Below are 24,363 nucleotides of genomic sequence, written 5' to 3'. Positions count from 1 at the left end.
ACAATCAACAACTGTGTGGATCCATCTGCACAACACAGTCCTGACGGTGTTCATTTCCATTAGGAAAAGATCTTTTGGAAAGCTATTGGCTCTTAATGGCCCATTCAAGAGCAAGCCAGCACAACTGGAGAGATTCACTGCCCTCTCGTCCTTGTTATTGTGAGAACTGTAGCTAAGCTCAGAGGCAACAGGGAATTCTAAGGAAGGGGGCTGAGGGTGCCGGGGTTCCTGTTTATAATAAAAGTAATTGGAAGAGAAGCCAGAAGGAACTTTCTTCCACCAAACTAGCCCAGCTCTTGGACCCAGCCCCATGACCTGGACACCAAATTTATCACTACAACCCACCCAAACACCAATGGGGACTCACTCCATGAAAACAGAGTGAAACTTAATATTTGTGCTACTCTCTTCACAGAGAAATGAAATCCTAGGAAGTCAGTGAGAGGAGATGTGGGAAAGGGGCAGGGCTTCAGGCAGAGCTGTAAGGCTTTGGGGGAAAGCCCACTCTCTGCTGTCAGCGAGGCACCAGGGAGTCCCTCTGATCTATGTTTCAGAGTTGGTGAGGATGCACGCTCCAGAATCACGTGGGCTCTCTAGACAAACCTCCAAATATTATGAAAGCAGAGGCTTCTTTGCAGAACTCTCTCAGGCTGTGACCTCTCTCCTCTGGCCAGAAAAATGGGTCTTGCCCTTGACTTTTTATGGATTCCTGCTAACCCATTCAGGCTGCACTTTTCATATTGTTACACAGTAAGGGGACCGTCTCTCCCCAAAGTCTAAAAGTGCTGGTGATACCACCTCCACTCCTGACCATCACACTTCAAATACCAAGTTGCAGATAACTAGACCCCCTCTTCAGCCTTTTGCACTGGAGTGGAGCCGGTGGGATGGTGCATGTGGAAACACCAGGGCAATGTAGGTACAGGTGCCTATGCAGCTTTTGCCCTCACGTGCTCAGCCTGAACACCTGAAGAGGCCTGTGCTCCTGCTTTTGGTGTTGTTCTACTTCGGGCTTTGTATGACTACATCTTGTCCGCTCAGCATTTCGTAATTCATTTTTCTTTAACTCAGAAAGCAGAAGTAGGTATTACCCCGTTGCCTAATGCCTTATCGATGAAGAGTCCCCAGAGGTCAGTAATGCATGTTTTGTAGCCTTCCTTTCGGCGCTGCTCCAGGGCCCTGCTGTATTCTTTTAAGTTTTCTACGGAAAGGAAGTCCCATTTGCATCTGGTCATATTCCTGCAAGCCTCTGCAATCGCTCCTGAAAGGTCCTGCTGAGACCAGTCATCATGACTGTACAGATTTGATAGGGCCCTGGGAGGAAATGATTTAAATATAATTGCTGCAGGTAAGATCAACAATAAAGCAGATAAGCACCTCCAAACAGATAATGATGCAAAATTGGTTGACTTGATTCTTTCAAAGGAGCCTGGCAAATAATGTGAGCTTTTTTCACGCAAAATCATGTCAAAAACCCTAAGGAAGGTACTTGGCAGTCTGGAAAATAAGAACATTTTATCATGAAATAAACAAATAAAACTCTCCAACAAATGCAGAAGCTATTTTGTTGCCAGCAACAGAGCTTAACATTTTTTCAAACATGTAACTTGACACACAAATATATACTTACTGTGCCTCGAGATTGTTAGCCAGATTGTTAGCAGCAAAAGGATGGTCCTAGTTTGCATGACACAGAGACTTATCATGGGTTAATTACCCCATGATTAACCAAGGGTCATGCAGGACATGTGTGATCTTCATTCTGAATATGAGACCTCCAATTCTGACAATCAAGGGTTATGGCAAGTGGTTAAAACCTGGCTATTGTGGGTTAAACAAGGGTTAAACAATCCACATTTAATCCAACTATTAATCAAGGTTATGATGGCCAGGCTTACATGACACAAACACTGATGGCCCCAATTGGATGTTGCATATTCAAAACATCTCTCACACACTATAGCTAAACCACACTACAATTGCTAAACCAGATGATGCTATTTAAAACAACAGTTCCAAAAGACTGGGATGAGAAGACTGTTGTGCTTTTTAGTCTCCATGTATTCAGATAAGAATTAAAAATCCTTGAATCCTACCCTTCTTCCCATGAGCTCAGATGTACAGGTAAGACTTGTCTCCATCCTATTTGCATACATTAGCAGTAAATTACTTCCCAAGGCAAATTGGTAAATTTGATGAAGGATAATTACTTCATGCATCAAAACTTTTATCATTTGAGCATTAGCATTTTAGCACTTTCATCATTCACCACTTTCTCTGCGGTAACGCCCAATCTATGGAATGCACTCCCCAGAGAGGTCCGCCTGGTGCCGTCGTTGTTTTTCAGCGCCAGGCGAAGACCTTTTTATTCAAACGTCATTTTAATTGTTAATATTATTTATTTATTTTATTCTTTGGCCAGGGCGACTTACTTTATACTGTTAAATTATATTGTTTTATATGATGTTATTTATTTATGATTGCGAGCTGCCCCGAGGCTTCGGCGAATGGGGCGGCACAGAAGTTCCCTAAATAAATAAATAAATAAATTTAGACCTAACATTTTATCACCCTGGCTTTCATTTCCTAATGCTAGCATACTAGGTTGTATCCAATCTTTGTGTCACTTAACTTCCAGTCATTTCAATGGATCTACTATAAGTCAGACTAGCACTGAATAGAACTCAGTGTATTCTCTTTTTTCCTTAATGAGAATTTAGCATCATGGATGAGTCTGCAGGAAGCAAATGCATTATATTTATTTATATTACCATTTATGATATATCTATTTTATACCTTCAACCCTGTTCCCAGGACAGTTTGGAAAAAGAGTAAAACTATTGAAATATGAATGTACAGGACAGTATCCAATGAGGCTGTTGTGCAAGCAGCCCCTCTCGCTGATTCCATTGCACAAGCAGGATCCACCACTTGTGCAACAGAGGTTTACTGTTTCCTATATGAAGTCCTTCAAATTTCCCCATAAGATTCAATGTATATAAGGTTAATCTGTTTAGGCCCCTCCAAATGTGGTTGTGAGTGAATATTTGGTCATGAGCCAAGTCAAAATTCCCCATAAGATTCAATGTAAATAAGGTTAATCCATTCTGTAACTATTTTTTTAATCAGAAAAAATTGAAACAAAGTGGCAAAGAACAACAAAGCACTGTACAGTACAGTGGAGAACACTAACCTAGCTGCAGGGGAGGTTATTGTTTTGAAGGAGAGTCCCCCTCCATAAGGACATTGGGGAGATCTCCTTCAGGGGTTTCCTTTCTTCTTTGTCTCCTTGCTGCAGGGTCAATTTTGGTGAAAAATCTGTCTATAGTCACTTGTTTTTTCCTGCACTGCATAACCCTCTGGAAATTAGAGACCATGTTATCGTTCATCAGATTAAACTGTTTGTTATAGTTATGTTGGGGTGGTGCTTTTTAAAGAAATCCTGGCACTCATTCCATTTTTTCATAATGGATTGTATCACATCACTGCTAACCTCCTCCCTGTCTTCCTCCTCCTCAGTGGAATCCTCCTCAGCAAGCGTCTTCTGCTGATCACTCTGGAGTTCAGCAAGTTCTTCTGTCATCAGCTCCTCTATGTCTTCCATTTACGAACGCAACTGTGTTCATGGCCATCTCCCCACTCGGGGTGCGGGTGGGGAGATGGCCTCAATCGTGTTGGTTCAGGTGTGGGGGGAGATGGCCTCTTTCCTGCAGGAGTGCACCCGTGATCACACACATCTTTCCTGCATGAGCACAACTGCGATCGTGGCCATCTCCCCGCTCGGGGATGGGGGGAAAAGATGGCTGTGATCTTGGTTGCCACCCAATGCGGAGTTCATGACCCAAGTCAAAATGTTCATGAAATTTTTGTTCATGACCCGATTTGGGTGTGAACCAAGGCATTCGTGAGCTGAGGCACCACTGTACTTGTTTTCTGCTCCTTTCCAATTGCTCCCAGAAATCTCCATTGGTCAAGCAGTGGGCCTCACTGATGCAATGGAATCAGTGTGGTACAGTCATAACAGCTCCTTGGATATTGGCCATTATACGTATCAGTAAGTGCAAAACAACCCCCACCCCAGTGAATATTTGGCATGAAGAGAATATAGAAATGTCAAAAGGAGACCCTTACTAGGCAATCCTTACCAGGTGGAGCCGGAAGATCCACTAATATATGTAATGCAGTCTAAGATGCCTAAATTTTGGAGGCCGAAGAGGTGGCCATGTAAAGCTGTGAATGCCCTCGCCCCGCCTCCTGTTGCCATGACAGCCACCACGGGCACCTGGTCAACAAAATCACAACAAAATTAGATGCCTGGGTACATTTAAAGAAAATCAGTTGTGGAAGGGGAAAGATGGGGGAGAGCCAATATACTACAATGAAACAAATGTTCCCATTTAAAACTAGTGGTTGAATTAGCGGTAGAGAGTGTACACTGATTCCGTCCAGTTCAATTTATTTTAATAGGTCTATGCAAAGCCGGATGTCTACAACCTGCTGTATTCTTTTTTCTTATCCAGAGCCTTAATTCATTCCAGTGAATACATACCAAGCTGTGTCACACATACCTCATGGTCCTGCAAGTCATCCTTGAAGGCGAGAACCCTTTTTAAAGCACTAGCAGTGATCTTCTTTCGTTTCTTCATTAGTATTTGCTCATCCAAACATAGTTCATATCCCAAACGTACATCTAGGTCTTTTGGCCTTGATTGTAGCCCATGCCCACAACAATGAAATGTCAGTGTACTGCATTTTAATATCTGCTCAGTCCAATACAGAGCTCTTACTAAGAAAAAAAATCCAAGACAAATGATACCTGAACCTCTACACAGGCAGGTGTGCATAGAAAATTGGGTGGGGGGGAGGATGAGGAGGAGATAATTATCACATCAAACAAAAATAATAATAAAATAAATATTGGTTTTATTTAATGCACAATGCACATATAACATGGAAGCTGCATTTATACACTTAAGGATATTCTTGATTTTCAGACTTCCTTTGATTCCATCTATTTTCATTATTTGATTCTTTAGCTCATCCCAACTAAATGCACTCTTGGTCAACTGCTGCCATGGGGAAAAACTTGGCAACCCAGGAACCATGGAGGAGGTGAATCTGAGCTTCCCTTAAAATGCAAGCAATAGCTTCAGAGAGGTGGATTTTGTTGCCATTATTGGCAGAGAGAAAGAATTCGCCTCCCCTTCTATCTACATAACAAAGAGTGTGTGGTGCTCTCATTTCACAGAATTAAGATTACATTATTAATTCACAGAATTAGTATGAATTTCTTGTTTTATGTTTGCTGATTTGCTTGGTGGGGGGAGGGAGTGTGTTCCTCTAACGTAGGCTTGCCCTGGCAATTTTTATTGAATGACAGTATGAATGTGTATGAGCTGAAAAATCATTTTTAAGTATTCAGCATTTCAGGTTAAGTTAAAGCTGGATAACCCATTGTTTTCTAGAAAATACGTACATTAAAAAACTGCACCATTTATATTTATAGAAATGGGGAGAAAGATTCCCTGAAACATAACAGTGTTCAAACATATGAAAGGCAGCCATGAAGAAACATAGAAACTGAACGAGTCAGAAGGGTCCTCCCAGCCCATCTAGTCTTACCCCAGCTCTCTGTGATGGAAGAGACTTCTTCCCTGTCACTGCAGAGGGCAAGACTAGAACCATTGGGTGGAAACTGTAGGAAAGCACATGTAGGCTAAAGAGTTGAAGAGGCTTTCTCACAGAGAGAGCTGTTCAGCAGTGGGATTGGTTGCCTGGGGAGGTAATGGGTGCTCCCTTGCTAGAGGTCTTCAGGCAGAGGCTGGTCAGCCATCTGCCTGGGATGCTATAGCAGTTGCACCCTGTAGTGCAGGCCTTGTGCTGAGCACAGGGTTAGACTGGATAGTCCCCATTGTCCCTTCCAACTTTATGGTTCTGTATTAATTTTCAAACATGTCAGGATGAAAACATGCTCTCTGGCTGTGCAGAGAGCATGATGGTAATGGGCTTTTATACAAATTTAATAAATATAAATACATTTAATAAATAATAAATAAATTCTCTCTCTCTCTCTCTCTCTCTCTCCCCCCCCCCCCCTGTGTGTGTGTGTGTGTGTGTGTGTGTGTGTTTCAAAACCATTCCATTTGTTTAAGTAAGCAACAACCCATTGGGTGCAAAGCAAAGAAACTTGGATAAGTTTAGGGCCAAGTTCTTAAGAACATAAGAGCCACAATGTGCTAAATAGTGTACACTTCTATCATGTTTCATTTTGCTCGCCAATTTTCTAACCTAAAAAATCTCACCTCTCACAAACCTCTCCACTTAATCACATTTACATACACGCAAGACCTGTTGAAGTCAATAGGACTTGTTTCTGATTATGGATGCATGGGATGGTTCTGTACATTGGACTAAAAGCTTTGTGTCTTAAAGGCACAGCTACACTTTGAGTCCCTTTGGTTTCAATGCCCATTCCAGGCATTCAAACCACACATTCAGTGCTTACACACAGGGTAACAACTATAGAATCTGCCCTCCCTGCCCCACCCTCTATGTCCACTCAAATGCCTAAACTGAGTCTTTGTGTGAATGACTGTACTAGCAAGGACTCTGGTCATTGATTGGATTCCAGATTGCATGTGCTGAGCCCTTGCATGTACCCCATACAAGGGGGAAGGGACGTTTCTTCTGAAATTACTCCTGTCCTGTCTCTTTAATGAACACTGGTGTTCATTGAATATAACCAGGTTGCCAAAAAGTGCAGCTCTTCCTTCTCCCATGGATTTTCCAGACTTGTTGAGCCAGAGATGAAGAAGGCAAAAAATGCAGAATTGGCCCCAGGACAGCCCAGCACTGTAATCCATTGTTTATGTATACTAGAATCAAGAATTACGCATGTTGGAAACCATTAATAGAATTCATCATAATCCACTAGGTATAATACTGCCCAGGGATCTGACTATATTAAGTGGTATAAATGAACTTTAAATTAAAAAGCAATGACCTACATTTGTCATAGTAAAAATTAAGCAAGTCTTATGAAATAAATGACATGCTCCAACAAGGACAAGTTCCTTCTCTGTTGCTATACTTCCCTTGCAAAATTCTCTGCCCTAAAGCTAGGTTGGAACTAGGGGTGTGCAGATATTGTTAAATCCACTCCACTTGTGTTTTGCAGAATGTCAAGCATCTTTCGTTCAGCCATCTGCTCACTGATCCCTGACAGGAGAATACATGTGTCTTTCACTCCATTTGCACACACATGCATTAGTGCAAGTGTGCTGTCATGCAGCCATGCACTTATGTGAATGTACATTAGGAGAAACTGCCCCACAAAGTTTGGGGGGGGGACCCTGCTCTGCACAACTCGGAAAAACCCAGTCTGCCGTGGAATCTACAGCTCAGTTTTGGAGAAATCCAGACTCATTTGGATCTATTGTGGATTTCTCCAAATCCCTTGCTGGTACTAACTCTTAACAGTTTTCACAGGATGGAAAAGACTTCCATATTCAGGCAGTCATTTGTTTTACCAGATATGTATTTTTATCTGCTCCAGCTATTCGCTTTTATTACACTGATAGTATTATTTTAGAAACTTATTCTATTGTATTACTGGTTTTGATGGCTGAGCTCTTCTAGGAAAGGTTTTTATTATGGCTTGTCTTTGCTCACTCACAGTTGTTTATGGCCCTTTAGGCAATGCTGCAGTTTCACTTCTGTTTCTCAAAAGCAATTTTAAGGAGGAGTTTGCCATGGGTGCTTTTTGCCAAATTCGGTGCTTTTTGCCAAAACATAGTGTTTGTATCCAGCAGTGTGCTTGCCCCATGCCATTAAAGCACAACATCACCTAGCAGAAAGGGAAAGGGGGAAAGGAAAAGGGTGCAGGCAACACCACCTCCTCCCTGTTGCCCAGAATGCATTGAATTCGGAGGCTCGCAAGCATCCAAAGCATGGAATGAGGCAGAACAGTGGCTATCACTGTTGCTGCTGGGCCTTGTGTCCCGTGTGTTGCCCATCAGCTGTTTCGATGAAGGAGCATGGGGGTGAGGGGTAGAGCTCTGCCTGAATTGAATGCACCATCAATAAGTGCCAGCCCCACCCATCCTCAGCAAGCCTCTTTGCTGTGACCTCAGAAAGGCAGTTTGCGTGATTCTCTCACACCAGCTGCAAAAGCCGCCGCCGGGCTTGACCTTTGGAGTCTGAGCACTGAGGTCACAGGACTTCAAGGCAGGGACTCTGAATAATCCCACAGTTCACAGACAATGTTGGGAATCCACAGAATTGCATCCTAATTCATGTGCAGCTCTGATCTTAATTCTGCCACAAAAATGGAGGTAGAATGAACAGGTTAAACAGCCTCATTTAGAGTAGCTCATTGCTAGTCACCCTGAGTGTGAATATACAGTAGATATATAGATAAAAATGTTCTTACCAATCTTTTATCTTTACACACAGATCAATTGTTTCATCCTATAGATTAAAGAATTATGAAACATTATTAACACCCTGTGACAACATCAAATATTGTTCATCTGGAAGAAATGTTTGACATCACTTGTCCGCATTTCCAAGAGGAAGACAGGCAATTTCTACTCCCTCCAGTTTGCTCCCATTTACAACTCCCTGTTCTCCTGCACAAATACTAATGAGGCAAACTTCTGCCTTCACTAATCAGGCATTGTTCCACTTGTAGCACCTCCCTTGTTGTAGGTACTCAAAGATAATAATAAAATAAATAATAATAATAAACTATGGATAATGACTTCCACAGCTGTTACTGCAGCACCCTCAGCTGGCCTTCTTAACAAAATCCTTCCTGTCAAGGGCAAGAGGGAGTGAATTTCCTTCCTCAACCAGGCTTTGCCCAGCCCTTTCTACCCATTTCTTCCTCATCCACTGCTACAGACCATCTGAGCCAGCAGAGTTTCCCCCTTACACATAAACGCCATTTAGTCATTTCCTTTTCTTTGACTTCTCTACAGATACACACCCTGAATCCATTCATCTCTAATAGAAAAATGCTTCTTCTATCAATCTACAAAGAATTGGTCCAGTGAACAGACAAAGCAGCATTTAGGTAGAAGAAGCGCTAGCAGAATAATGGTGCTCTGCAGACACATCCGTGTGATCTCAGACCGCTTCATGGTACAGCAAAATTACAAAATATTCTGATGAAATTTGGCTAAATTTGGAAGATGAAATGAGACTTTATGTCTCCCTCCTTCTTCCCCCGCCATATTTCCCTGAGATCCATTTAGGTTGTAAATTCTCTTTGGCAACAAGCATCTGTCCATGTAATTTTCTAAGAAGTAACACATTAATGATCATAGAATAGTATAAATGATAATGAAAATGTTCACTAGAAGAAATGATCCATAATATACTTAGAATACTGTTTAAGCCACCCCAGAATCACTTACGTCAGTGCAAGTTTATACACCTGAAATACGTTATTAACGGAAAGCAACAGTCATTACCTTAGCTATAGTTACTTTCTTTTCCATATGATGTGAATCCAGAGGCAAAGTGAGACAGACCTTTTCATCTGCATTTTCTCTAGAAAAAGACTACAAGGCAAAGAACAAGATTTCAAAAACTCTTTAGCACCCAAGCACCTGTCAGCTAGGGTAGAATCCTATGCTTGTTTTGGCAGAAAACAGTCCTATAAGTCCCATCTTATTCTTGCACAGGATAATGTGCTTTACTGTTCAAAAAGGTTTTAATTTGTCCTAACAGCACATAATGATTTCCCATAATACTGAAGGCCATGTGCTTTCAGGTGCCAATTTGTGCAAAATGGCCAACTGTACTAGATCCATGAGATTTTTGGAAGCTGATTGCATAAACATATGTAAATTTCCACAAGGAGTGGCAGTATTTCACTCCAAAAAAGTGGCAGAATGCAATTTCACTTCCACCTTTGTCCCTGTAGCCTATTCCAACTGAGCTACATATTTTCATTGGAGAATGTTCAGTCTTGCCCCAGAACAACAGGACTTTGAGTACAAAGAGATCACCCGAAGTATGTGTTATGGCAGTACAATGCAAGAGATTGCATGAAGTGCACTATCTAAATGGATATAAAATCTCATCAAATGAAGATGTTCCAATCAGTGTAAGTGAAAACAACCCCTGACTAAAGCAAGAGATGCTGGAAATGTATAGCAAGGTCAGTAGAGCAGGTAAAATACCTAAGGAAAGACAATTCTTTTCTGTAGTGAGCTGAAGTTAATGTGTCAAATTTGGTAATTTACCATCTGGCAACAGTATCTTCATGCTATTTACATGAGAAAAACAGGTCAATCTCTGCACAAGAGGAGTTATATTAATGCTGCAGGGGAAGGTTTTAAGGGCTTTTCCAGGACATTCTGCAACAGTTCTTAACAGATCCCACTCCAATGAAAATGTTTTAGAAGCAGATTGTAACATGACACTACAGAGCTGGAATTTACTAGCTAACAGTCTCACCTAAGACTGGGCCTAAAGTTCCATTTGGAACACTTTCTTTCAAAGAGAAACAGCAAGTACTCAAGGGTCTCTCCCTGCAATGCTTCTGGAGTCAGTATACAGCTAACTATTTAGACCCTGAACTCAATGACTCTATGGGATGGTCCTTTAGAAACAACTACATTTTATCTTCTCCCCCCACCCTCCCATGCACAATCTATGATTTACATTTGCTACTCTGTTCCTGATATGCTAGAACAACAGTAGCAAGAACAACAAGACCTGTTTGCAAACCCACATTAAAAACAAATGCACTCTGAGAATGTGCAGTTTTGCATTTTAGACTCACTTATATTGTAGCACCAACATGTTGCTTCTGTGACTTTTCTCTGCTGCCACTCATTTGGGGATTCTAGCTGTGGGGCCCTAGATCTGGTCTAGCTGCACCACTGTATGGAAAAGCACTGTTCCAAGTGGGACATTGTGAAGAAACATGGTGGCCCTGCTGGGTTATCATTGGTAGCACTGGCCATTTTGGAAAAGAGCAAGTGGGAAAAAAGCCACTGCCATTTGCTCCAGTAATCCCACAGAAACTTCCGTTTTCAAGAATTTATCTCATTCTCTTCCAGAGAAATCACCAAATGACTGTCCCACATTTGAGCCTATTAATGGGGTTGTGGAACAGGGGGAATATTTTTGGCTCAATGTTCATTTCAACAGCTCTTAGAATGTTCAGAGACAAAAGGATCTTTATGGATTAATTTTGTTTCTGCATTTTAAATGTTTGGATTGCAGCTAGGTTTACTTTTGCTTTTTGTTTTTATTTTATACTGTAGTTTTAATCTTGATCTTGTATTTCATCATATTGTAGTTAATGGTTTTAATTATTGTGATATGCCAAAAGATCTTTGGCAATGGGGGGAGGGTATAGAAATGTAATAAATAAAATTGATTTCCCATCTTTGGAAGTTTATTAACTATATTGAGGGTACTATGTCCATTAATTACCACTTCAGTCAGGGACTAGGCCACTCATCCACTGATTTAATTCTATAATTATTTGTGTTGTACCTAACATATAAATAATACCCTGTCACATCTACTTTAGCCTTTCATAGTATGTAGCCTTCTTTTATCTTGCAGTTTTCCTCCTCTCTGTAGCCATGCTAATGATCTATCTATCTATCTATCTATCACATTTTTGTGGAGACAAATATGTATTTAGAAAACATATCCTTAATATTTTACTCTAAAATAAAATTGCTTGAAAGTTGTGTTATGTTCCCACTAAAATTAAAACATCCTTTAAAAGCATACACAGCCTGTAACGTGTGACTTTCTTGGATGCTCAATTTCTAATGCAGACTTGTTATATTTGATGTAGTGAAACACAAGAGGATCCACAAGATGCAGGTCAGAGCCCAACAAAAGGTCCTGGCTTTCTTCAAAGGATCCTTCCACAGTAAATTTGAAGATTTCCTCTACAGGAAAGAAAAAGGACAAAGATAACTCCACTATTACTGTGGCCATATTTTAAAAATTCAGTTCATGAACACTGCCACGAACACAAGTACTTTACAAGTAAGAAAAGGACACAATAGTTTGCCGTTTGTTGTGACAAGAGATACATCTTATTTTTTTCTCTTTCATTTGATTCTTGAAACTGGAACTGGAAACTGGCATCACTGAATTTTATCCTTGGGTTGAATTGGTCAGTGTAGTATTTATCTATCTTTTCCACTAATTTATGTTTAATTTATCTGCCTTGCAATATATTGATTTGTTTATTTGTGATGACACTGGATCATAAGCAGTAAACAAATAGAGATGACCTGAACAGAGATATGCAGATTTATTCCAGCAGTGCTGCCCTCAAAACCAGGACTGGCAGGCAGCTTCTTAGAAGAGCCTAATGGTTTTAGGGGCATTTAAGAACTCTTAATAAATTCATTCTTTATTAAATCCGATACAAAACCATATGATCCATGTCCAGATTAGAACACAGAGAGTTTTAGTTAACTTATTGCAGCTTAAAATAAATAAATAATAACATTTATAAAAGTCCAAAAGTGAGATATAAAAGGCTTTAAATTTTTAAAACCATACGCTTGAAACCGATATTTTAGAATGTAAAGTATAACCTTTTGATTCCTTCATTTTTCCTCCATTAACTTGAACCTCCAAACAGGAAACTTCACGGGACTATCAGAAGAGAAAGTCAAAAGAACAAAAGGTAAAATCTTTCAGGCCAAGTTAAGATAGTTATAAAGTGACAGCTACAGCAACTTTAAAAACAAACTAGAAACAGCCTGAATATGCTGATAAAAGGTAGGGCCAGGATCATTTAACTATTTTAAATATATGATATTAACATACATTTTCAGGAATACTCAGCCATAAAAGGTACACATGATCCACATATTATGCTGTTTTGTTCTGAAATTGTCTAACCAGCAGTGTAAATGTAAATCTTTGATTACACTTTTTTAAAATAATGATGGGCAGAATAATCCTAACCTTCAGAGATACTGTCTGGGTGGTGTGGTGGAAATACAGAAGATCACCGTAGTATCAAGGAGTTTGTCATGCACAGTTTTGTGTCTAGATTTCTGGTTAGGCATGCAGCTTTTAAGGTGTAGCTGTGATTTCTCTTTCTTTCTATAGATTTCTGGAGTTAATTATACCTGTCTGAGGCTAGGCAATAAGCCTCTGGTGAGATTTCAAAGTTAGATCACTTGTTCTGAGGGAACCTTAGCTGGGCAAACATTCTCCTAGGCAATGGAGAGGACCTTCAGATAGGGGAGTGCTTAATATGAGCGTAATAGTATATTTGAGACCCTGCCAGGATGGGGCATTTTGAAGCAGGCAAGTCCGGAAGGGAGCGGCATTGGGAGAGGCTGGTGTTAGGGTCACATTCCTTCCCTTATTTTAATGGGAACCCCAGCAATGGGAGCTTATGCTCTTGCTTAGAAGTGGATGACTGAACAGCGCTGGTTCTGCCCACAAGGCCCTCTGTGTGGAGCAGAGCTTCTTCTTGCCATGTTCTCCCCATGGCAGTAGGCATAAAACTCCAAGCAGCATATCAAGGGTGGGTGCAGAGAGAAATGGACTCTCCGGATTCAGAGTCCCTCCAATCACTCAATGGCTGCCAGAATCAGGACCCCCAGGTGTGCCAGTGTGGGTTTCCACAAAATTGCTTAGTGACTGTGTGTGCGCATGTGCAGGCACGCATGGGGGGTGGGGGGTGGGAGGAATTCACTGGCTCCACAAACCTACCAGCCCCACACTTCCTGCGCAGCACACTTCACTTCCTTCTGATACCACTTAGGATTGCTCTGTTAGGGAGGATGACTGCAATCTTGGGCACACTTATTTGGGCGCTTCTGCTCTTGGGCAGTATAAAATAAAATTAATATTAAAAATAATATGACAAAGAGATAATTCAGTATTCACTCCTAGAACATGCTGGTATGCACCATCAATTTAAATTCCTCAGTGTGCCTTGTCAGATGAACTGTATATAGCATATATATAGTGTATAAAACAGTATATTGTCTTTGTTATGATGCCCCGACCCTCCCATGGACTTCAGCAGTCCTTTTGCCACCAGGTTCACACCTTTTTGTTTGGACAGACATTTTAAATTGGTTACTCTGCCCTGTTTTATTTTTGCTGCCTTTTGAACATTTGTTGAATCCTTGTTATGCTACTGTTCTTATTCTACTTTTGCATTGTGTGCCATTTTATTTATTCTCATTGTTTACTGTCCTAATACCTTTTTGATGAAGGGTCATTTATGAATAAATGAATTTTTCCTTCTAACCTAGGTGTTAATAGAATTAAATGTATATATGGTTATCTGTATTAATCTTTGTTCATTACCTATATTTAATAAAATTATGTCTTGACTTTTTGATTAGTTTCAAGAGTATATTCGAAATGAAAAAGAGGGTTACTCAGTTCAGTGAATCCAACATTCTTTTAACATAAAATCTTATTTAGTCAAGATCCGAAAAAGGCCTTTTTGCCATGTGTGCAGCCCTTTTGCTTCATCATCAAACAAAGAAGCCCAACTGACTATTTTCTCCTTTCAGTCTGAACCAGGAAACTATGGGGAACAACTTTAGCACAAACCAAGATATTAAGCCATTGTTTGAAGTTGACATATTAACCCATGGCTGGTTTCTTTCAAAGCCAATAAAATCTGTACCATACAATGATCAAAGAGTTTTTGAAAGCCAGTAAAAATAAAAGCAGGTCGGAGTAGCCAGCCTAAATTTTCTGGCTAAACAATGGTGCCGAAAGGACAGCAGAGTCCACACTAGTCCATGAAGACGGTATTATACCCCCATGAATGCCCCATTCCCTGCTTGAGGTTGGGCATCACGATAGAGAAGACTTTCTCCTCGGTTGCCACATTACAATCTGATTCACATGATCAAAACAAACCACTGCTGAATTAAATTGGCAGTTCATGGACTTTGTCTTTCCTTACCACACTCGCTTAGTTGGCCAAATTATTTTAGAATCCAGAGGCTTTAAGACTACAGTCAGATATCATAGTCATGTGTCCATAACTACTATATGATTAAAAAGGTAAAATCATAAAGCAAAGGTGAGATTACCACTAAAACACCATTAGTAGCAATATGCTCATCAGGAACAGGACTGCAAAACAAAATAGAGTTGACATAATAATTAGTCTTCAATAATGTACCTGAAATTTTAGAGTTAGATCCAGATCTAAGCTGGATAAAAGATGAGTGAAAGTAGATTTCCTCTTCCCTGCCTTCTCATGGTAGCCCCTCTGCAACTTGAAAATGCTACACATACACAGCACCTCCTGAGGTATGTTTTGTGGAAGAGAAGAAAATCCCCCAAAATTAGCTAGGGGGAACTTCTGCAAATTGAGTTTTTGCTCTCATTGAAGGCTCCCCCTTACAGTACACAGATCTGGTTGTGTTAATTTGCTTGGCTCCGTTTCATTGCTGCTGCATAATCTAATAAAACAAGACACTTAGAGAAGTGGCTAATGTGACCTTTAGGGGCACAAAATGGAAACTTTGTAAGGTTTCAGGAAAACCGAGACACAGGTCGAGTTGAGCAACATGCAGCATGGCTTGCAGGCTTCTGGCAGCACATGCCGAGATGATGAGGCAAGACACAAAAATATAGGGTAACTACAGCCAAATGTATTAAGAATGACAAGCCAGTACCTGAAAAAGCATCAAGTCATGGGGCTACCTTAGGTTCTGAATCTGCCAGAGGCTCAGCCACAAAGAGCAAAATTAACCTGATCCCTAGAACACGGGCAATTAAAGAGTGCACCTGGAACCTACTTGCTACCCTTCAGTGCCAGGTGAAAATGTTTTTATTTGCCCATGTTTTAGTAGTTAACTTTTTAATCTTAGCTTTGATACTGTATTTCGCTGTACTACTGCTATTCCAATTTGATCAAAACTGCACTGGTTTAATACTTTTATTATTTTAATGCCATTCTCTTTGTTAACCACCCAGAAAGCCTTGGCCAGTATAAAAATGAGACCACTAATGAGTCATTTTAGAAAGGGTTGTCTCTCAGCACTCACCCCATCTCCACCAAAATTGTGACCAACCTAATTTTTAGTGAACACAAAGGCCCCCAACACAGCAGTGTAGGGTGAGTTCAAGAGAGTCAAGTCAATCCTTTTCAGCCCGTATGTGACGAGCTAGCTTTCCACTGTACACAAAGTGTGGGAGGTTGGGTGCAGCAGGAACAAGGAGGATCCGCACTGTACCTCATCTGGCCAAGGTTTCCTCATGGTGCTGCTATAGCCTCGTTCCTCATGGCTTGGAGATATCCACACTTTTCATGACATTTTCCTGCACCACAGCTGGATGCGCACCGGCTCTGTTGGTGAGGGTTGCTAGCTTGACGGCGTTTGCATTATCTCCTGAGAACATGTCAGGAGACGGTGAAAAGGAGAAGTGTGCACTGAAATGGCCGTTTAAGTGCCCCTTGTTTTTGTTTGCTTTAAGCTCAATTAACTTTGTGAAAGAGCAAAAGGGGGGCTTTACAGTTCCTCCTGCTGCCCCCACAAAAGCATGGGGAGGGAAAATGTGGCCCTGCCTGCTGCTGTCCTCACAGCCCCTACAGGGTGAACCCAGTGAGACCAGCAGCAGTGCCCCATTCCTTCCCTCCAAAAGCAAGCAAGTGCAATGCCTTCCCGTGCAGACCTTCCCCGTAGCTACGAAGGTGTGGGTACAAAGAAGTGAAGAAGCAAAGATACGGCTATTAAAAAAAGACAGCTCCTCCTCTCTTGTCCCACTCCCAAAAACCCAGGAGAAGGAGCTGCTGCGTGCTTCTGTCCTTCCAAGCCAGGGAGGCCAACACCCCCTTTTCCCCTACCCAAAAGCAAGCAAGTGGAGCTTCCTGCCATGCAGACCTTCCCATGTGTTGGCTTCATGGAAAATCATGGGGAAATGTGGGAATGGCACCCCTAGTGCCCTCTCCACAATGGGATTTAGCCCTGGGGGGTAGAAGAAGTTCCCTACTCTGGACTTACACGTTTGGGCAAGTCATGTCCCACAACAGTGCCAGCACAGTGAGCAGACACGCACCCTGTTTGCGCCCCTGATAAAGCCCTTCCTACCACATCCTTCACAGTGGGCAGAGAGAGCCCTTTCCTGGTGTTTTGGGGTCTTCGATATGCCATCTTACTGGGATGCACTTACATGCTCTCCAGACTAAATTCCACTTCCAGCTCTTCTTGAACCTGTGAAATGACAAATATTTTTGTTTTGCTATGAAGAACTTAGCAACTGCCTTATAAGAAGCCAGAAAAACTCATGCACAAGCATGATCCATCAGATATTTTGATACAAACATGACAAATCAATAAGATGTATGATCCGCATATATGGTAGAAAGCAGCACCTTGGCATTCAATCTCACCTATGCACCAAGTCTGTTCTGAACAAACCTGGCTTGCCTCCCAGAGAGACTGTTTCCTGGTCCACGTACCTAACAGAGGACAGGGGGCCTCTACCATCGTATGCCCTGCTCTTCTGGGACCTTTGATTATGGCCATGCCATGTAGTGGCTGTGGGCGCTCTATAAAAGCAATCCTCTTGCACAATCCCCCCTGGAGCTGCAGTACAGTGGAATGGCTCCATTCTGCTTTCTGCCAAAATGGGGCTCGGTTCATTCCTAACTAGCACAGCTTGCTTTCTATTCAACCAGGACAAAGACAAGGGCAGTTCTGGGGAGGCTAGTGTCACTCTCCATCTCGTGGTTTCCTGTATTCTTTCAAACATCATTTTGCTTCCCCTACTCTCCTTAGCTCTGTGGTGAAGGGTTAGAACTGAGCAGAGCAATCCTATGCCCCTTGACAGCATTTAGGGAGCCATAGGTCTCTTTGGATTCCCCTATGAAAGGCTAGAAAAGAGCTCTGTCCCTGGAGGTGAGGATCTACTGCTGGTGCAGATAGTGCCCTCCAAGAACAACCTTAGAGAAGGGGTATAGAAAGTGTCCAAGGGGAGCAGGGAAGGAGGAAGACTGGGACTACCAGGATAGGATGTGACATGAGCTGGGGTTCTTCCCTTCACACATCCAATGCCATGGACCCTTCTTGAAAAATACTCTTTACTGACCAAAGTATTTTCCAGATGCACAACACCCAGAATGAAGCTCTACACTTGCCACTTTTCCACTCTCTGGTAATTACATATCATGAATATGGATACCAGATCCTGGCTTCAGACAACACAAGTCATGGTGAAGAGCCATAGAACAAACTGTTTTTTTCTTATCTTGGTTTCTAAATGACAAATTTACTATAGTGAAATACAACACCACTGGATTCAGACAACACGCCAGATGAACAGTGGTTAAAAAAATCCACCATTGCTTGTTCTCTTGCCTGAACCCAGTCCGATTCTACTGTGTTACATGTTCACCTGCCTCTTCCCCTCCCTTCTCATGGTCTGGGGACTGCCTGCCTACCTGGGGACTCTGGCCTTGAGATAAGCGTCTCTGCTTCTCTCATCTCGACATATGGAATTGGCACACATTCCAAGGCCCCTCCTGCTCCTCCTCCTCCTCCAAAAGCCAATCTGCAGGCCTTGAGAGTGTGGGCCAAGAGCAACTGTCTTTCTCATTCCAACAACCCTCTCCTCCCCATGATAAACCTGGCAGTAATTCTGCTTGGTAATAATATCCTTCCGGTGGCCTGCAGTTCGGGCATCTTACTTTTGGATCCAATGGAAAGGTGAGGCAAACAGTTTCTCCAAGTTGGATTTTAGAAACATCAAAAAGGACAGTGAGCAGCTGGTTGTCCATGAGGCAGCTGTTCCCATTGTGAACCATCAGCTCTAAGACATTCTGAGAAGAGAAGGAAAGTTAGGTCATCATGTCCTGGTCCTGGAGCAGCACCAAGTCTTCAGGTGTGAGAGACACCTTCAGAGGTCAGTGTCTTCTTTCCGCATGGCAGGAAAACAGAACAGAAACGCAAGGTGAAAGGTGGAGAGCAGAGGAATGACAGACTATGATCTAGTTTGCATTCTATTCTAAACTTACCGCTCCAGTGTAGAATAAGTTCTGTACCTTAAGCCTGTTGATTCACACAGCTGCAATGGGATGCAGCCCTGTGTAAACTGACATGAAGGGATGTGTGAGGAACCGATGTGAGGGTGAGAATGCATTGCCTTCCCAGGGCTCAGCTCCCCAGACTCTGGTCAACTTTGCAGTGGCCCAGGGTCTGAGTTACTGCTGATCACCTCCAGCGTCTGCGGGGTGCTCACCAGGAATCAGGACTCACAAACTGTGCAAGCGCATACCTCGCCTGTGCCACCAAAGGCACCTAGTCATGACAGGAAAGGAGCCCCACATGCACAAGCAGCATCCCTCTTCCACTTCACCTGTAGCCCCTTTTTGGGCAGGCGGCTTCAATCTTTCTTTCACCAGCCACCCCCTCCCCTCTGAGAGGCAGCTTTTAACTTTCTCACTGATTGCCATGTGGGGAAGGGATGGAATCAGTTTTCAGGTGAGAGAATTAAATCTGCCTTTTCAGTGAGTGTTAAACAGAAGGTTAGTTAGGGAATTGTAGAGGTGAAACAGAAAGCTAGTTAGATAAACCTGAAGACATATGTATGGGTGGATGGAAACAAATAGAAGTTCTCCTAATTTGGCATAGCTTTCTGGGATGTACTGGGAAGAAAGAATATACGCTAAGCTTCTATTAGATTAAAATATATAGCTATAATATGTAGCATGCATTTGTTGTTGTTCTTAGTTGTGAAGTCGCGTCCAACCCATCGCGACCCCATGGACATCATATATATACATCTATGATTGGTTAAGAGTACTTATGTGACATGAATGTTAGTATATAAACTTTGTGCTAGCCTTTGTTCAGTGAGCTCATGTGTGACTCCCACTCTGCAGGCTAAAAATATCATTTCTTGTTCTTATCACCAGGTATCTTTTGATTTAGGAACATCCTTCAAGACTACAAAGCAGAGAAAACTTTCTTGAGCCTCTCACTTTCTTTCAGAGGCTTAAGTAGATATTTCTCTCTCTCTAACACCTGTGTACTACGTTTCCAGTCTAATTTAGAAAAGTATGTAATGTGTAGTTTGTCCTCAGGTTCAGACTATGCTTCTGTAATGTATTAACTTGGAGCTGCTTTCCCCAAGTAGATTTCACCAAATAAGAGCTACTTTTGAATTTAAGAAGCAAAACTGTTTCCTTCACTGAAGCAGCTTTACACACACCTCCTATCTCCCAGGAAAGGGCATTAGAGTCTGTGAGTACAGTCTTGCCTCTAGAACTGTGGAGGAAAGAAAGGGTATAAAATTCATGGCAAGAGGCAGTGTCATTTTGTTCTCAGCCTGGGGAGAGCAACTGACATGTCCCTTACCCAGGTAAACTGGGAGGGCCATGGAGCATCCCTTGACCTATGCAGGGAATCCAAATGGCCACAGTTAATGGGAATGTAAGTTTTATAGTCTTCATTCATATTTCATCATTGTATTCAATAAACTGTATATTATTTTTGGGCAGGTACTCTAATTTCTTCCTAGCATATTCAAATCTACAGTGGGGTGTTTTGGCTTTATCAGACCCCTAGAGATTGGTACAGTTCCTTAAAACCATATTTGTCTACTGTGCTGATAGATGTTATTTTTTTGCTTGTGGGTTTTGTTCCTTACACTGTGTATTCAAAAGGAAACCAAATTAACTATTGCTATATTAACTCTTTCATGCTACACTTTTAATATTTGTGTATTGTTCATTTTTCTTTTAATATACTATACAAAAATACATTTTCAATAAAAACTTTTTTTAAAAAAATGGCAGCAACCACCAGCAATTCCTATATTGTGCAAGAAATGTCCAGAAGATAAATGTTCAGAAAAAGCATTTTTGATGATCAACATTGGAAAAAATTCCTTTTTCTTGCAGAAACAAAGTAACCAATCCTGGTCTCATTGTTCATACTCAAGCAAACAATTATGCCTGGTTAAAGCCTCTTTGCAGCTAATAATTTAGTTAGAAAATTGTCTGAAATGGATAAAGGATCCTGTCAAAATGATTATTCATTGAAAGTTTGCCTTACTTTGACCCGATTCTGTATCCTGAAGCAAAATGTTTCATTCCACTTTGGAACTTTGCAGTCCTTAATCACCTTGGTTTGGGCCCTTTCAGATGAAGCCGTTGGCAGAAACAAGCTCACATAGCAATCAGATTGGCTGACTGTTTTAAAAAGACACAATTTAAGCTGAATCCTTAGGACACAAATAATTTTTTTCTGATGGTTAATATCTCACACAATTGACAGCAAGACAATACTTAGGAAGTAAGTCATTTGATCATAACTGTATCTCATACCTTTGCTCATGATTAATCTATGTTGAGCTTGAATTTATGCTGACGTTAGCTTCCCCAACATGAATTTATGCTGACATTAGCTTCTCCAGTGCGGCATCCTTTGGATGCTTTAGACCAGGGTCTCCAATGTATTTGGGTCCATGGGAATCTTTAGGAGACTGTGTGGGTGCTCTCACACAGAATTTCCCAGAAGGCAAACTGGGGAAACCAGAAGAAAAATAACCTGCTCAAGAACTGAGAGTTGTGACTAAATTCCCAGGAATCCTGACTATTGGCCATGCCAGCTGGAGCTGATGGCAGTCAAAATCCAAAACATCCAAAAGCACCAGGTTGGAGAAAGCTGGTTTAGCCTACAAAAAGCTTTGAAACAGCATATGCTCAGAGGCTTGTACTGTTGTGGTTGTATCCTGCACAAGGCATATGGAACAACTGCTACTCAGTTGCAATTGATGAGTGTGTAGGACTATTCTGACAGAGTGGCTGAACAAAGGCTATCTGACGTGCCTTTAGGATCCACTACAAATGAGCTGTCTTATTCACACTCACCTACAGTCAAGTAACAATTGTACACAAAAGCCTCTCCCATCCAAAAGCAGGAAAAGCTCCAGGAGCAACAGACAAAATCCAACACTGCAAAATCCACACTGGAACGTGACATTTTCAGTCAGCTCAACGCACAAAGCTTCAAAAGCTGACATTATACACAACAGTCAAACAATAAACTCACATTGTCATGACTAACATCAAATGTAATTTAAAATTTTGGGTGAGACTATGGCAAGCAATAAAGGGAGAACAACGTCTCACCACTCTCAAAGCGCCTGCAGAAAAAAAAAGTTGTTCAGCACCTTCCACCTTCAGGACAGGGTGGTTTCAAAAACCTAATGCATGAGCAGAGATCTGCTTTCTGATTGTCTTTTTCTGCCTTCAGAAGAAATAGAACAGCCATTTGTGCTTATATAGGTTAGTAGCACTGTTGATGTCAGAGCCAGAACCAAAACAAGTCTTACCAAGAAGGTATCTTCAAGCAACAGGTTAAACCAGGGGTCTTCAAACTTTTTCAATAGTGGGCCAGTTGAAAGACGGAGGCGACCCGAACAGGCCAGTGAGGCGGGGGTGCCTGGGTGCACAGGCCGGTGAGGCGGTGTCGGGCACGTGCAGCAGCGGTTTGCGCGCTTGGAGATCTCCCAGCGAGTCCGAAACCATCTCCGAGTGAGCAAGCCACCACCTTCCCGCCTGCGTGGCGAGCGGGCAGCGGCACAGGCCAGATAAATGGGCATGGCGGACCGGATCTGTACTGCAGGCCATAGTTTGAGGACCCATGGGTTAAACCAACAGGCAGAAAACTCATCAACACTTCTTGGCACTCTGTTCTTGATTTCTGCCTGGGCTTACAATGCTTTTCATGCTAATACCCAGTTGAGGTGCTTCACAAAGGACAGAGAGCACAGTAGCTCTGGTAAAAGGTATGCAAACAGGTAGGCTTCACGGCTAGTGTTGCAAATGATGGCTTATCAATAAGTAACACAGGTTGTCTGTCTGCATTAGCACAGGATTTCAGATCACTTAGAGTTGGAACCCAGACTGAAGCCAGATCAACTGTACTCCTGTAAGTAGACTTCTCTGCCCCCACTTTCCAGGGCAGGCCTTCCAGTCTCCTTAAGATGGTATAAGTCAGGAGAACCTGTTCAGGGGTGAACTGCAGTGTGGAGGGGAGCCCCCTGAAATAAAAAGCAGAGATCTGCAGGTAAAGCCCTTTCTGCAGTGGTCTTGGCAGATCTTGGATCCAACCCTTTCTTTGAGTGTTGCTTCCCACAAAAAGGGAGGCAAATCATCTGGTCCAAACATCAAGACCGTTGGAGGGGCAAGTTTGTTCTGTTTCAGCGTATCAATTCACAGGAAAATTAATTTTAAAAGCACATCTCTTCTGTATGAACAGGAAGGATCGTGCATCACTGCAGACATTTGGGGCGGTGTATAAATTGTATTTTTTCATACAAGTGAAGGGTGGGTCATTTTACAGTTCTGCCATGATCTGATGGTCTGAAAGGTTTTTGGGAAGGGGGACTTTTTTAATATCACCACAAAGGCAGAAATACCAGAGTGGGGCAGAAATGTTTTAAAAATGGTTGGGAGACCTTGAAACGATGACTTTAAAAAATTCTGAGTCAAAATCTTCCCCCACAGGGTACCTTTCAGCAGCAAAGACAAGAAGGGGATGCAAAGGACAGGACTGTTCCTTTAACCTGCATTTATCTTGAAGAACTCAGTGCAAAAATCTCTGGGAATTACAGTTTCTGGGGCTTTGGAGTATGTCTATGTTTGCTCTTCTTTTTTATCCACATACACAATAAGTTTAAAATAAATATGCCACCATAAAAGTCTCTTTAAAAGAATAGGTGGAAAGAACAAAGTAGAAATGAATGAATAATATTGATTGCCTTAGCAGCTTTTCTGTGCTTATAGCCCCTCACAGCAATTTGGTGATGCTATCCCATTGGAAGTAAGTGTTGACGTGGAAGTGTGGAAGGACCGGGATACTCACATAAATCTGCTTTTTGTAGATTTTTTATTTGTATGATTTTCACAGACAGCAAATTGCAAGGAGAATTTTCCATCTGCAAAACAAAAAACAAAATGTTTATAGCCGTATTTGTACACTGCAATAAATTATAGAGTACAGGGCTTTTACATTTGGTCAGGATGTTTTGAGTAGCACTACCTGCTAGAAAGTACATGGGGTTGCTGCTGAGGAATTTATGAAACATTAATTTCAGTTTCATTTTAATTGGAATGTATCCAGTTTTCATCTTTTGGAACCAAAACATGGAACCAAATGCAACTTGGTTCATAAGTACATACACATTCAAATTTATGATGTGTCTTCGTGGAAACAAGCAAACAAAAAGTATTTGTATAATGTTTGTGTTTAGAAAATGTCCAAATATGTAATATATGCATGCACAAATATGTGTGGGTTTTCTTGAGAGAAGAAAAAAGCCAAACTTTCAGTCTGATGAGGGCACAACTCAGAAAAAAGCTTCAAG

The 24,363-nt window shown here is 41.7% G+C and overlaps 1 protein-coding gene across 1 annotated transcript in view; it reads right to left on the bottom strand.

The window, feature by feature from the left end:
* The window catches only part of LOC123026286 (cytosolic phospholipase A2 epsilon-like), a 38,425-nt gene extending 14,491 nt beyond the window's left edge, over positions 1-23,934 (bottom strand). Inside the window, exons 1-12 of the mRNA XM_044435720.1 lie at positions 23,862-23,934; positions 21,045-21,181; positions 18,677-18,808; positions 17,161-17,201; positions 15,072-15,114; positions 12,588-12,648; positions 11,764-11,927; positions 9,477-9,566; positions 5,623-5,695; positions 4,569-4,786; positions 4,146-4,282; positions 1,092-1,314 (exon numbers count right to left, since the gene is read on the bottom strand). Coding sequence (XP_044291655.1) covers positions 1,092-1,314; positions 4,146-4,282; positions 4,569-4,786; positions 5,623-5,695; positions 9,477-9,566; positions 11,764-11,927; positions 12,588-12,648; positions 15,072-15,114; positions 17,161-17,201; positions 18,677-18,808; positions 21,045-21,181; positions 23,862-23,934 — 1,392 coding nt within the window. The remainder of the gene's footprint in view (positions 1-1,091; positions 1,315-4,145; positions 4,283-4,568; positions 4,787-5,622; positions 5,696-9,476; positions 9,567-11,763; positions 11,928-12,587; positions 12,649-15,071; positions 15,115-17,160; positions 17,202-18,676; positions 18,809-21,044; positions 21,182-23,861) is intronic.
* Between the last annotated feature and the right edge of the window lie 429 nt (positions 23,935-24,363).

Source organism: Varanus komodoensis, unplaced genomic scaffold, assembly GCF_004798865.1.
Source record: "Varanus komodoensis strain SLA01 unplaced genomic scaffold, ASM479886v1 scaffold3, whole genome shotgun sequence".
NCBI classification, from domain to species: domain Eukaryota; kingdom Metazoa; phylum Chordata; class Lepidosauria; order Squamata; family Varanidae; genus Varanus; species Varanus komodoensis.
Note: the sequence above shows the minus strand (reverse complement) of the source record. Positions and strands in the feature narration are given on the sequence as shown.